Genomic DNA, 13,581 nt, shown 5'->3' with positions numbered 1-13,581 from the left:
ATTTTATGAGACCATATTAGAAAAACAGTCATTGGAGCATATGAAGTCAAATGATTTGCCCTACAGAGGGAGAGCTGTTTCTATGACTACCTTTGAATTGCAGAGTGCTAATACTGTATTTTCAATCTTTTCTCCTCCATATCACCAAATTATGTAGCTTTAGTGACATTGAACTTTTGGAAGACAGTGGCATTCCCACAGAAGCATTCTTGGCATCATGTTATGCTGTGGTTCCAGTGTTAGGTAAGATTCCTGCAGTTGTCTTACATTAATTCATCTCTAGAATCTGTCTCACCGCAGTTGTTTTGCAGGAGAAATACCCTCAACTATGTGCAGTGAGATGACCCTTTTTAGCTACTTGTTCAGATCACCAGCCACATACAATTAAAACTATATGACCTTAAGCATTATTGCATATTGCCATTTCATTTCTAATTATGATTAAATATTGATCTCAGAGTAATATAATTTTAAAAGGGGATTTTGCTTTCCAGAAACCATACATAAAAGTAAAACGAGTAATTGAGGAATAGGCCTTCATATGTTGGCACTGTGAAAAAATGTGTTTTACCAGTTAAAAGTTTTCTGTTGTTGTTATTTTTTGAGACAGTGTCTTGCTTTGTTGCCCAGGCTGCAGTGCAGTGGCATGATCTCCGTTCACTGTAATCCTCACCTCCCAGGCTCAAGCAGTCCTTCCACCTCAGCCTTCTGGGTAGCTGGACTATATGTGCATGCCCAGCTTATTTTTGTATTTTTTGTAGAGATGAGTTTTGTCATGTCACGTGTACTGGTCTGGAATACCTCGGCTCAAGTGATCCTTCCCTTCCAAAATGCTGGGATTACAGGCATGAACTACCACACCTGGCCAAAACATATTTTCAAAGATTTTTAGTTATTCTCTCTCTCTCCCCACCAATTTATATATATTTATATTTATGTTATATGTAAATATAAATTTACATGTCATATATAAATACATATTTATATATGTTATGGCTGGGTGTGGTGGTTCACGCTTGTAATTCCAGCACTTTGGGAGGCTGAGGCAAGTGGATCACCTGAGGTCAGGAGTTTGAGACCAGCCTAGCCAACACGGTGAAACCCCATCTCTACTAAAAATATGAAAATTATCTGGGCATGGTGGTTCATACCTGTATTCCCACCTACTCTGCAGCCTGTGGCAGGAGAATCTCTTGAATCTAGGAGGTGGAGGTTGCAGAGAGCCGAGATTGCACCACTGTACTCCAGCCTGAATGACAGCCTGTCTCAAAAAAAAAAGTGTGTGTGTGTGTGTGTATACACACACACACACATATATATACACACACACATATATACACACACACATATATTTGTTATATATAAGTTTATTTGGATCAAATTCACTTTTACTTGTATAAAGTCAGTAGTGCCAAGGATGGCTAATGTGTTGAAATTTGCTTTATGCCCCATTTAACTATATATCTCTCTTAAAAATTGAGGTATAACTTGCATAGGACTTAAATGTTATGATTCAGTGAATTTTGACAAATGGACCTACCTCTGTAATCTATATTCTTACCAAGAAATAGCATGTTTTCATCACCTTGGAATGATCCCTGTGGCACTTAGCCTGAAATAACCATTTTATTGATTTCTGTCACCATAGGTTAGTTTTGCCTATTCTAAAACTTGATATAACTGAAATATTATAACTTCTGCATCTGGCTTTTCTCATACAGTATGTTTTTGAGATTCATCCTTGTCTGTATCAGTAGTTCATTCCTGGTTTTTCACATACAGTGTGTTTTTGAGATTCATCCTTGTCTGTATCAGTAGTTCATTCCTTAAGTAGTATTCCATTAAATGAATATACCACAAGTATTTATTCACTCTCTTATTGATGGACTTTGGGCAGTTTGTAGTTTGGGACTTGTTTTTTTCTTTTTGAAACAGTCTCGCTCGATCACCTAGGCTGGAGTTCAGTGGCATGATCTCACTGGAGTGCAGTGGCATGATCTCAGCTGCAATCTCCACCTCCCAAGTTCAAGTGATTCTCCTGCTTCAGCCTCCTGAGTAGCTGGGATTACAGGCCTGCAGTACTACACCTGGCTATTCTGTGTGTGTCTGTGTGTGTATTTTTAGTAGAGACAGGGTTTCACCATGTTGGCTAGGCTGGTCTCAAACTCCTGACCTCACATGATCTTCCCAAAATGCTGGGATTACAAGCATGAGCCACCGCTCCTGGCCAGTTTGGGACTATTATAAATGAAATTACTCTAAACATTTTTGTGCCTATGGGGCTGTGCTTTCATTTCTCTTAAGTAAATACCTAGGACTGGAATTGCTGGTTCATAGTTTATGATAAACTGCCAGTTTATGTAGTGGTTGTGCAATTGTGCACAGTGTATGAGTATTCCAATTGTTTCACATCTTCACTAGCATTTGATGGTGTCAGTATTTTGTGTTTGGCCATTCCTCAGTGTTTTAGTGGTATCTCATGTGGCCTTAATTTGCATTTCCATGATGACTAAGGAAATGAGCACTTAAAAATACTGAGCACTTCACGCCTGTAATCCCAGCACTTTGGGAGGCTGAGGCGGGTGGATCATGAGGTCAAGAGATTGAGACCATCCTGGTCAACATGGTGAAACCCCGTCTCTACTAAAAATACAAAAAAATTAGCTGGGCATGGTGGCGCGTGCCTGTAATCCCAGCTACTCAGGAGGCTGAGGCAGGAGAATTGCCTGAACCCAGAGGCGGAGGTTACAGTGAGCCGAGATTGAGCCACTGCACTCCAGCCTGGGTAACAAGAACGAAACTCCATCTCAAAAAAAAAAAGTACTGAGCACTTTTTTGTATGATTATTGGCCATTTCTATCTCTTCCATTATGAAGTGTCTTTTCAAATCTTTCACCCATTTTAAAAATTAATTGTTTTCCTTTTCATTACTGAGGTGCGAGAGTTCTTTATATATTGTTAACTAAAATTCCATTGTAGACATGTGAATATTTTCCCCCAGACTGGCTTGCCTCCTTCTTTTCTTCATGATGCCTTTTCAGCAGATGTTTTACATTTCAATGAAGTCCAATTTTTTCATTTATACTTAGTGCTTTTAGTGACTTAAGAAATCTTTACTTATCCCAAAGGTCATGAAAATATTCTGTTTTGTACTAGACTCTTGACTTTTACATTTGTGCCTATGAACCAATGGAATTATTTTTTCTGTGTGGTATGAGGTAGGGGGTTGAGGTTCATTTTTTTTTCCATTGTGGTATCTGGTTGCTCAAGAACCATTTGTCAAAATATATTTTCCCTTTTACATTGCTTTGGCAGCTCTGTCAAAAATCAATTGAACTTATAATGTGGGACTGTTTCTGGACTCTCTCTTCTGTTCCAGTGATCTTATGGTGTCTTAATAATTATAAAGACTTGAAATCAGATAATATAAGTCTCTCAGTTTTTTCTTTTTTAGGATTGTTTTGGAAATTCTAGGTCTTTTGATAAATTTTAGCTGTCCAATTCCTATTTAAAAACCTTTTAGGATTTGGTTAAGATTATATCATATCTGTAAACCAGTTAGGGGTAACTGACATCTTAAACAACATTGAAGGCAGGGCTTACCGGCTTATAATTGTAATCCCAGCACTTTGGGAGTCCAAGGCAGGAGGATCTCTTGAGATCAGGAGTTCGATCCTGGCCTAGGCAACAAAATAAGACCCTGTCTCTATTAAAAAAATTAGCCAGATATGATGGCACAAGCCTGTAGTCCCAGCTACTTGGAAGGGTGATGCAGGAGGATCACTTGAGCTCAGGATCTCAAGGCTGCAGTGAGCCATCATTGCACCACTGCATTCCATCCTAGGGTGACAGAGCAAGACCCTGTCTCAAAAACAAAAACATGGAATTTTCCAATCTCTGAGCATGCTATATCTCTCTATATCATTTTAATTTTCTCTCAATAATATTTTATGTAGTTTTTAGTGTACAACCATCATACATCTTTTGTTAGAAATACATTTTAGAGTTTTTTTTATGCTATTGTAAAAAGTTTTATTTCATTTTCCAATTATTAATAGCATGTAAATACAAATGATTATATGGTGAGAGTTGTTTTTATAATCAGGAATAATTTTGTAAATGTTTTTTCTGTATTTGTTGAAGTCTTTTCTGTAATGTGAATTACATGGTTTGGATGAATTTCATTCGTTATCTTGATATTTCTGTCATCTTGCTGTTTGTTTTCTGCATTTCTCTATATGTTCTTTCTTCCCTTTTTACTCCTTTTCTGATTTCTAGACAGTTAATTTTCTTTTTAATATTCTGTTTCATTTCCTCTTTTGGCCTTTTAGGTACCTATCTTGATCCCTGCCTTTCTTTTAGATCAATCAAGTTTTGTTTTTTTTTTTTAGAATTCCACTATCTTTCCTCTTTTTAGCTATACCTCTTTGTTGCATTTTTTTGTCATCTTTCTTGCACAACAGAAATACTCAGACTGTAGATGTAATTTTAAATTTTCTAGTAGGCACATTAACATAATAAGCAAAAATTAATTTTAATAATGTATTTTAAAACTGAGGATATCTAAAATATCTCAACATGTAATCAATATAAAAGAATCATTGGGCTGGTTGCAGTGGCTCATGCCTCTAACCCCAGCACTTTGGGAGGCCAAGGCAGGTGGATCATGAGGTCAGAAGGTCAGGACCATCTTGGCCAACATGATGAAACCTCATCTCTACTAAAAATATAAAAATTAGCTGGGTTTGGTGGCATCATGCCAACTACTTGGGAGGCTGAGGCAGGAGAATCACTTGAACCAGGTATCGGATGTTTTAGTGAGCCAAGATTGTGCCATTGCACTCCAGCCTGGCAACAGAGCGAGACTCTTGTCTCAAAAAAAAGAAAGAAAAGAAAAGAAAAAGAAAAAAAGAATTATTAATGAGTCTGGGTATGGTGGTTCATGCCTATAATCCCACCACTTCGGGGGGCTGATGTGGGCAGATCGCTTGAGGTCAGGAGTTCAAGACCAGCCTGGCCAACATGGTGAAGCCTCATCTCTACTAAAAATACAAAACTTAGCTGGGCGTGTTAGTAGGTACCTGTAATCTCAGCTACTTAGGAGACTGAGGCAGGAGAATCGTTTGAACCCAGGAGGTAGAGGTTGCGGGGAGCCAAGATCACGCTGCTGCACTCCAGCCTGGGAATGGAGCAAAATAGTCTGTCTCAAAAAAAAAAAAAAAAATTATTAATGAGATATTTTGCAATCTCTTTTTGGTACTAAGTCTTCCAAATCTGGTATGTATTTTACACTTAAAGTACATTTTGGTTAGTGCTAGCCACACTGCAAGTGCAAACTAACCACATATCTAGTGGCTATTGTATTGGACAGTGCAGCCTTAAGGATTACTATATGTATCCTAAACTTGGAAGATTATCTTCATCCTACCTGCCACTTAGGGCCTCATTATAACTTACGTTGCAGTAGAGTAATAGAAAAAGGTGATAACAGTATCCTGGAAGCTTTCGAAGGTTATGTTTAGAAAATTATTTGGAAGTAAAAATCAAAGTTGTTGGGGAGCTACTACATTTATTTTTACTATAAAAGTAATTCCACTTAAAAAATTGATTTTTCAGAAATATTTTTAATCTTTTCTTTAGACAAACTTGGCCCTACAGTGTTTGCTCCTGTTAAGATGGATCTTGTTGGAAATATTAAGGTGAGCATACTGGCTTTTCTCTGTGGAAACTTAAATAAAAGAAAATGTTTTCAATATTTTTGTGCTTCGCAAGAATAAATCAAAAAGTGAAAAATGTATCACTATTCTGTAAGAGAGCAAGTGTCTTTCTTGTCACATTGTAAATGCTCAGTAAGGGAATTACTAAGCCTTTATTATATGCTAGAGGTAGGCTTTTTGGGGAGTTAAAAGATTCATTTTGAAAAAGAAACCAGGATTGCCTTTTCCTGTGCACAGTGTAGATCACTAGGGTTTCACTCTAATGCCCACATTGATTCTGTGCTGTTTTAGGTTTAAATGATGACAAATTATATTTTTCTAAAAGATAGGTTATATAATGAAAATACCTGTCAGTGGTCTGGGACTCAAAAGGCCCAGCTTCAGGGGTAGCTATGGGACCATCAACAACAACTCACCAAATCTCTCTCAGCCTCTTTCTTCCAGATAAAATAAGGGATGGGTCCCCTTTTAAATGTAGATTAAATGTTACCTTCTTGAGGATATGATACCCAATAAAAATCTGTCTTTTTTGTCACTGGATACTAGTCTTTGAGGAAGCACTATTAGGAATTCCTGTAGATATACCTTTCTTTATTGTATTTGGGAGCAATAGTTGCATGTAGTCTCATTAGAGCAAGTAATTGTTGAGTTTTATACTCAGAGTGAAAAGTATCTGCCAAAGACAGCCATGAGAGAGGTTCTGGGGCAGAAAAAAGAACTTAAAGAACAAAACTTTAGGCTGGGATGGTGGCTCATGCCTCTAATCCCAGCACTTTGGGAGGCCGAGGCGAGTGAATCACGAGGTCAGGAGTTTGAGACCAGCTGGCCAATATGGTGAAACTCTGTGTCTACTAAAAATACAAAAATTAGCTGGGCTTGGTGGCGTGCACCTTGTAGCCCCAGCTACTCAGGAGGCTCAGGCAGAATACTCGCTTGAACTTGGAAGGTAGAGGTTGCCGTGAGCCGAGATCATACCACTGCCCTCCAGCCTGGGCAAAAAAACAAAACAAAAGAACAAAACTTTAAACCCCGAGACTATTTAATTCCAGTTTAAGCTGCATAGAATTCTCAAAAAAAAAAAATTATCTTGAAAACATAAGGAACAAGGTAATAAAAGCTTAATTTATTTTGATTTCTTAGAGGCCTGCTTGCCAAACTTACAAGTTTCAGTATTATACTGAGTTGTTTGATAACCTCAGCATTTTTAACTTAGGTTATTTCCCTGCTTTCCCTCCAGAAAGTAAATCAGAAGTATATAACCAACAAAGAAGAGTTTACCACTCTCCAGAAGATAGTACTGCATGAAGTGGAGGCCGATGTAGCCCAGGTTAGGAACTCCGCGACTGAAGCCCTCTTATGGCTGAAGAGGTGAGGCAGTTGGGATGGGACAGCAGTTAAAATGTAGCTCAGTTGAAATGTTACCAGCAAAAAAAAAAAAAAAAAAAAAAAAAAAAGTTACACAGAGAGACTACTTCTGAATGAAGGATCTAATTGAATTGTGTATCCTTTTCTAGAAGGCCTAATGAATAATACCACCTTATTTTTTTTTGCCTCCCTCTTGATGGTGATAAATATTGTTAATAATAATAAGTATATACAAGATAGGAATCTTAAAGGCATTAAAGTCAACTGGTTTCTATTTAAAATCAGTGGCTCTCCAACTTCAGTGGCATCTGAATCATCTGGAGGGCTTCTTAAAAACACTAGACTCAGAACCAGTTTCTGATTCAGTCACTCTGGGGTGGGGCTCCAGAATTTGCATTTCTTTTTTTTTCCTTTTTTTTTTGGAGACGGAGTTTCGCTCTTATTACCCAGGCTGGAGTGCAATGGCACGATCTCGGCTCACCGCAACCTCCGCCTCCTGGGTTCAGGCAGTTCTCCTGCCTCAGCCTCCCAAGTAGCTGGGACTACAGGCATGCGCCACCATGCCCAGCTAATTTTTGTATTTTTAGTAGAGACGGGGTTTCACCTTGTTGACCAGGATGGTCTCGATCTCTTGACCTCGTGATTCACCCACCTTGGCCCCCCAAAGTGCTGGGATTCTAGGCGTGAGCCACTGCACCCAGCCCAGAATTTGCATTTCTAGCAAATTCCCAGGTGATGCTAAAGCCACTAGTCCTGGGACACATTTTGAAAATCACTTCTTTAGGTATATCAGATGGGATGGAGGATGAGCTCCATAGCAAGCTAAAGGGAAGTGAAGGGAAGAAGTTCAGGAAGGACTGCCATATGATTTGACCTCTTCACTGCTGTGCCTAAGATGTTACTGAAATGGAAGCTGATATCTGCCATTTCTTCATACCCATTGAACATAAGCGAACTTTGAAAATAATATTTCTTCCGCTATTTTGTTTTAGAGGTCTCAAATTTCTGAAGGGATTTTTAACAGAAGTGAAAAATGGGGAAAAGGATATCCAGACAGCCCTGAGTAAGTGTTCTTTACTAAAGTTTTGTTGGATGAATCAATACAGTGTGGAATGGAGACCCCTAGAGGAGGAGACGGCATATAGGGAATATTTCTGCTTTTCAAGATTTGATTTTGCTTCTTTCTTATTTCATTATTATTCATTGCTTCCTATAGGCTTTGTTTAGAAAAGACCTATGAGACAGTGACCTGGTAATCTAGATGTAACTTATTAAAAATCAGTATTTTTAAAGAAGTGCTGATAAATAAAAAGCCATCTCTTAATCATAATAGGAAGACCTAATATTATCAAGAGGTTAGTTTTTCTAAATCTTCAAATGTATCATAGTCCTTGAAAATCAGTATTCAAAGTAAAACTTGAAGACCATAACAGTGGGTTGATGTGGGGGAATCCCAGGGATTTGTTTTGGAGTGGGATTAAACGCTTTCATCATCCTGTACTCCTCCAATATATAATGCTCTGCACATCCCAGTTTGTAGATATAGAGCCAAAATGGGATGAAGGGCTTGGTCAAAGGAGAGCATCTTATATCTCCAGCACCTTAATGTAGTGACTGCAACATTGTAGGAGCTTAATAAACATTGGACAGGTAGGTAGATGGATGGATGTGTGGATAGAGGCGTTTATCAGACCAGTTTTGGAAAATGTTGAGATTTGGGAGCATCCTCACAGTGCTTCTAATGGAGTGGCTGAACTCTCAATTGATCTGTAGGAAATTTTTCTAGTATGGACCATGAGGCATGTGTGGAGAAAAAAATGAACTGGTGATATAAATTAATTATATGCTTCTGGTTTGAGAGGGAGATAGTGTTCTCTGTGGGGTTTTTTCTTTAGTGTCACAATTGGGTTCTTCCTCCTTCCATTAGTCCTCCCTCTGGGCCATGAGTCCTTAAGAATTCTGCCCCCACATGGTTTCCCCAGTCTGCCCCATCTAGAAACTGCTGATTTGCCATAAAAATGAGAGCTGACATCCCTATAGCAGTTTGTGAAGAATTTAGACTTCTTAAACTTAATTCTCATTTCAATACATTTTTACAGGCTAGGGAATGGTGAGATTAAAATATTGCTTAAGACCACATAGAGTCTAAAGCAGAGTGGCCTTGGGGTTCCTGCTTTGAAGGTCCTCATTTCTCCCATAAAGAGTCTTCTTCACCATCCCTTGGTCACCTGCACTTTTTCATTCCCCATACATCCCTGAATTTCAGGATGATCTCAGTTTGGTACACAAAATACTCAGTATGGCCAGGAGCGATGGCTCATGTCTGTAATCCTAATACTTTGGGAGACTGAAGCAGGAGGATCGCTTGAGTTCGGAAGTTTGAGACCAGCCTGGGTGACTTGGCATCTCTACAAAAATAATACAAAAATTAGCTGAGTGTGATGTTGCGTGTCTGTAGTCCCAGTTATTTAGGGGGCTGAGGTGGGAAGATTGCTTGAGCTGAGGAGGTCAAGCCACTGCAGTCCAGTCTGGGCAACTAAGTGAGATCAGACCCTGTCTTAAAAAAAAAGAGAAAACCAAACCAGTGCTCAGTCGTTGAGATTAGCATCTATTGTTGTGATAATGATGTTTTATCATCATTATCATCCTCATCATATATGACGTTAATAACCTGCCAGCAAATAACACTTACTTATCTCAAATCAGAAATGGAAAGTTTACAAAGCCTAGGTGCCAAGCCAGAAACTTATCTTCAAACCAACTTATTAGTATGGAATTTTCACACCAGTGGAAAGACTTCTCCACCTATTGGAAATGCAGAAGATATAGGGTTCAGCACTGTGTGCCCACTGGACTCCACATGTCTCACGCTGCTATTACTTTGTTAGGGCTTTCTGCGGGAGGAGAGTAGGATGATGCTGATCCCATTTAGGCCACTGCCGGAGCTGGGGTGGAATAGAACCCAGCTGCTTATGGGCTTTGACCCCCTAGAGATAGAAAGGAAACAGGATATACCATTTCTGTCCAGTCCCAACCCCAATTCTGCCCACTTTTCTCTCCCATTTTCTTCTCAAGCTTTCTTATCAAACCTTGTACTTGATTTGGAGACTGGGCCCAGGGGATGCTGTTGACTTTGTAAAGAAATAGGAGACTTTGAAGGGCAAATGCTGCTTTGTGACTGCAATAATCACAGCCAATCTCAACTTTTTCTTCCCTCTCCTCTCCTTCAGTACTGCTTTCAGTGGAAAAGGAAAGGGAGTCTGTAAATTTGACATTTTCATCCTGATGTTCAGGCTTATTTCACAGAAGATGTTTATAATTTAAATCCTGTCTTTGATTGTGGAAATCCCTAGTTTCTTGCTGCTGTTCAGTGTGAGAAAATAAAGTTCCCCTATTAAAATCACCCTCCCTCCAAAGTTCCCCTATTAAACCCACCCTCTGTCCCTCACAGACACAACAAGCTCTGTACAAATGGCTTTTTGAGACATGTTTACACAATAGGTATTCAGAACCTATAGGCTCCTTGGTGCATATTTCTTCTGGGATAATGGCTTCTTTTTTCTCATTCCGAAGTCCTAGCCTTTATAAGTGGAACTGATACCTTGTTTGAAATGAAGCAGGGTGAATATGTAGATAAAAGAGTGTGTGTAATTTATATGCCATATATAGGGAAATTTGTTGGCTTTTTTAAATTCTAAAGTTGAATTTAAAAATAGCTATCATTTATAGAACACCTAATGTAACTACTATACCAAGTTCTTGATATTTTATTTAATCTTCCAAATACTCCCCCTTTCCAGTGAATAAACTGGGATTTAAAGAGGATAAATACCTTCCCTAGGGTCTCCAAGTCTCCATCAGTGGTTCTCAAGCTGGTCCAAGGACAGCAGCATCTTTATCACCTGAAAACTCATTAGAATTGCAGACTATTAGGTACCATTCCAGACCTGCTGAATCAGAAACTGTAAAGCTGGGGCCTGGCAGTCCACATTTTAGCAAGTCATTTGGGTGATTTTAATCCATGCTAAAGTTTGAGACCTAGTCATCTAGACTTAGGCTTTTGAGGTTCACCTGTCACTTTTCTACATCTTAATCATTTTGAGATTTCGACTGCATCTAAGAGGTGATTAATAAGCAGGAGTAAAAGTGCTGAAATTAGTTATAGCATCCATTTATTTTGCCTCCTTTTCATCATAAGTAGACAGCTTTCCAATGAAATACTGCTTAAGAAAGGTTTGTGGTGAATGTTCATGAAACTTGTATGGTCTTAGTGGCTTTTGAGACAGGACATTTATATGTAAAAGTCCTAAATAACATAGTGGAAGTCTTGACTCTGTTACCTATCTGGAAAATGCATCTCTAGTTATTGTATTGCTGCAGTTCTGTGACCTGGAAAACTTCCAGCATCTGGAAGGACACCTTTGACTTTACATTGCCCCTTTTTGCACTTGAGCCATCACTTGGCTTCCCCATAATGATGATCAGAGTGGAACTTTTTTTTTTTGAGACAGAGTCTCTCTCGCTCTGTCACCAGGTGCCAGGCTGGAGTGCAGCGGCGCGATATCAGCTCACTGCAACCTCCACCTCCCAGGTTCAAGCAATTCTCCTGCCTCAGCTTCCGGAGTAGCTGGGACTACAGGTGTGTGCCACCACACCCAGCTAATTTTTGTATTTTTTAGTAGAGATGGGGTTTCACCATGTTGGCCAGGATGGTCTCCATCTCTTGACCGCATGATCTGCCCACCTTGGCCTCCCAAAGTGCTGGGATTACAGGCATGAGCCACTGCGCCCTGCCCAGAGTGGAACATTTTGAGTGGTTTCATGCTGAGAGCTGCTCTGTTCCCTTAGTGTCCTATAAGATTCTTTAAAGGTCATTTTTAGGAGGGAGTTGGGTTCACAAGGCAGATATATTTAGTAATCTGCCTTAGAGCTGAATCCCCATTCATTGCATATTCCACATCAAAAAGAGGTTTTGGAAAGCATCCTTGCAAGTAGAAGGAAGAAAAGTTGCTCTGGTATTTCATGCACCATTGTATTAAATGTTATATGCTCTGTGCTCATTGGGATAGCATACTGCCACATATCTCACCTCAGAATGATTCCATAAATGTCAAGTAAAAATTAACCCAACCAAGATCCTTTTCTGGCAAAGAATAGAAAAAAATGTAAAAGGATGCTCAGTCATGTACTTAATATGAAAGGCTTTCATAGACAAGGAGAGATAAGTGAGATAAAGTCAGAACTCATAATCAGATAGATTTTTAACATCACATCATCACTTGGCCATTCTAAAAATCCTATGGAGTGTGAATTGTAATATTCTTTGCAGAACCATTCACAGCATATGCCTCCATTGGCAGGACTGGCTGGCAGCACAAGTGTTAGTCTTAACAGTGACTGAAAGTAACACAGGGCATCTCTGGGTGATTGTTTTGCCTCTTTCCACCTCTTATTGTCCATACAACTCATTTAGCCTTCAGCTTAGTCACTATAAAGAATTCAGAGGTCACTTTCCTAGTAGGTTCATTTTTAAAAATATGCGCCAAACTGCTATAATCCCAGCGCTTTGGGAGGCCAAGGCAGGCACATCACTTGAGCTCATGAGTTCGAGACCAGCCTGGGCAACATGTGAAACCCCATCTCTTCAAAACATACAAAACTTAGCCATGTGTGGTGGCATAAACCTGTAATTTAGCTGCTTGGGGGCCTGAGGTGGGAGGATCACTTGTGCCAGGGACATTGAGGCTGCAGTGAACCATGTTTGCACCACTGCACTCCAGCCTGGGTGACAAAGCAAGACCCTGTGTCAAAAAAGAAAATCATAAGTAATTCAGGCATTTAAAAATATCTACCACTTGATCTAACAAAAAAAATAGTTCAATACAAGTTAAGTGCCCACGTGTCACCCCTTAATCCCATGACTCCTATTATTTTCCAGATATCATCATTCTGAATTTGCTGTTCATTATGCAATGCATGTTTTTATACTTTTATTACATATTTACGTGTCCATAAGCAGCATCTAGTATTCCTTCTTCACTTAGTATTTTCAGATTTTAGCCACCATTGATGCTTGTAGTCCTGGCTCATTCATTTTCCTTGTTGTTTGGCATTTCATTGTATGAATAGATGACAGTTTAGAAAAACTAATGTGCCATTGATGGACACAGTTGATTACAGATTTTCACCATTAAAAGCAATTCTAAAATGTTCATGTTCCTTTCACGTATGTTCTCTATTATATAGAAAATTATGATGTCCACACAACACATGAGAAAAAGGAGGAGGTTTCTCATAGGTAAGGGTGACTGGGCCAGGGGTTCTGGCTGTCTATAGACTGGTAATTCATTGGGTCTTACGGCTTGAAAAGCTGTGCTGCCAGAACAGTGATTCTCAAACTTTAGCCTGTATTAGCCTCACCTGGAATGTTCCTTGAAACACAGATAGCTCTGTAGGTCTGACATGAGGCTGAGACTTTGCATTTCTAACAAGTTACCAG

General features: G+C 39.3%; 1 protein-coding gene across 8 annotated transcripts in view; it reads left to right on the top strand.

Annotated features, from left to right (window-relative positions):
- PLEKHA8 (pleckstrin homology domain containing A8) overlaps window positions 1-13,581 on the top strand; it is a 97,203-nt gene that overhangs the window by 28,536 nt on the left and 55,086 nt on the right. For 7 of the 8 annotated variants that reach the window (XM_017975224.4, XM_054237128.2, XM_009002204.5 and 4 more), the window contains 4 exons: window positions 158-243; window positions 5,641-5,699; window positions 6,955-7,085; window positions 8,075-8,145. In XM_017975224.4, coding sequence (XP_017830713.1) covers window positions 158-243; window positions 5,641-5,699; window positions 6,955-7,085; window positions 8,075-8,145 — 347 coding nt within the window. The remainder of the gene's footprint in view (window positions 1-157; window positions 244-5,640; window positions 5,700-6,954; window positions 7,086-8,074; window positions 8,146-13,581) is intronic. The other variant, XR_013523903.1, reaches the window with a different exon arrangement.

The sequence above is a fragment of the Callithrix jacchus genome, chromosome 11 (genome assembly GCF_049354715.1).
Source record: "Callithrix jacchus isolate 240 chromosome 11, calJac240_pri, whole genome shotgun sequence".
In the NCBI taxonomy this organism is placed as follows: Eukaryota; Metazoa; Chordata; class Mammalia; order Primates; family Cebidae; genus Callithrix; species Callithrix jacchus.
This window is presented reverse-complemented; position numbering and strand designations above follow the sequence as displayed.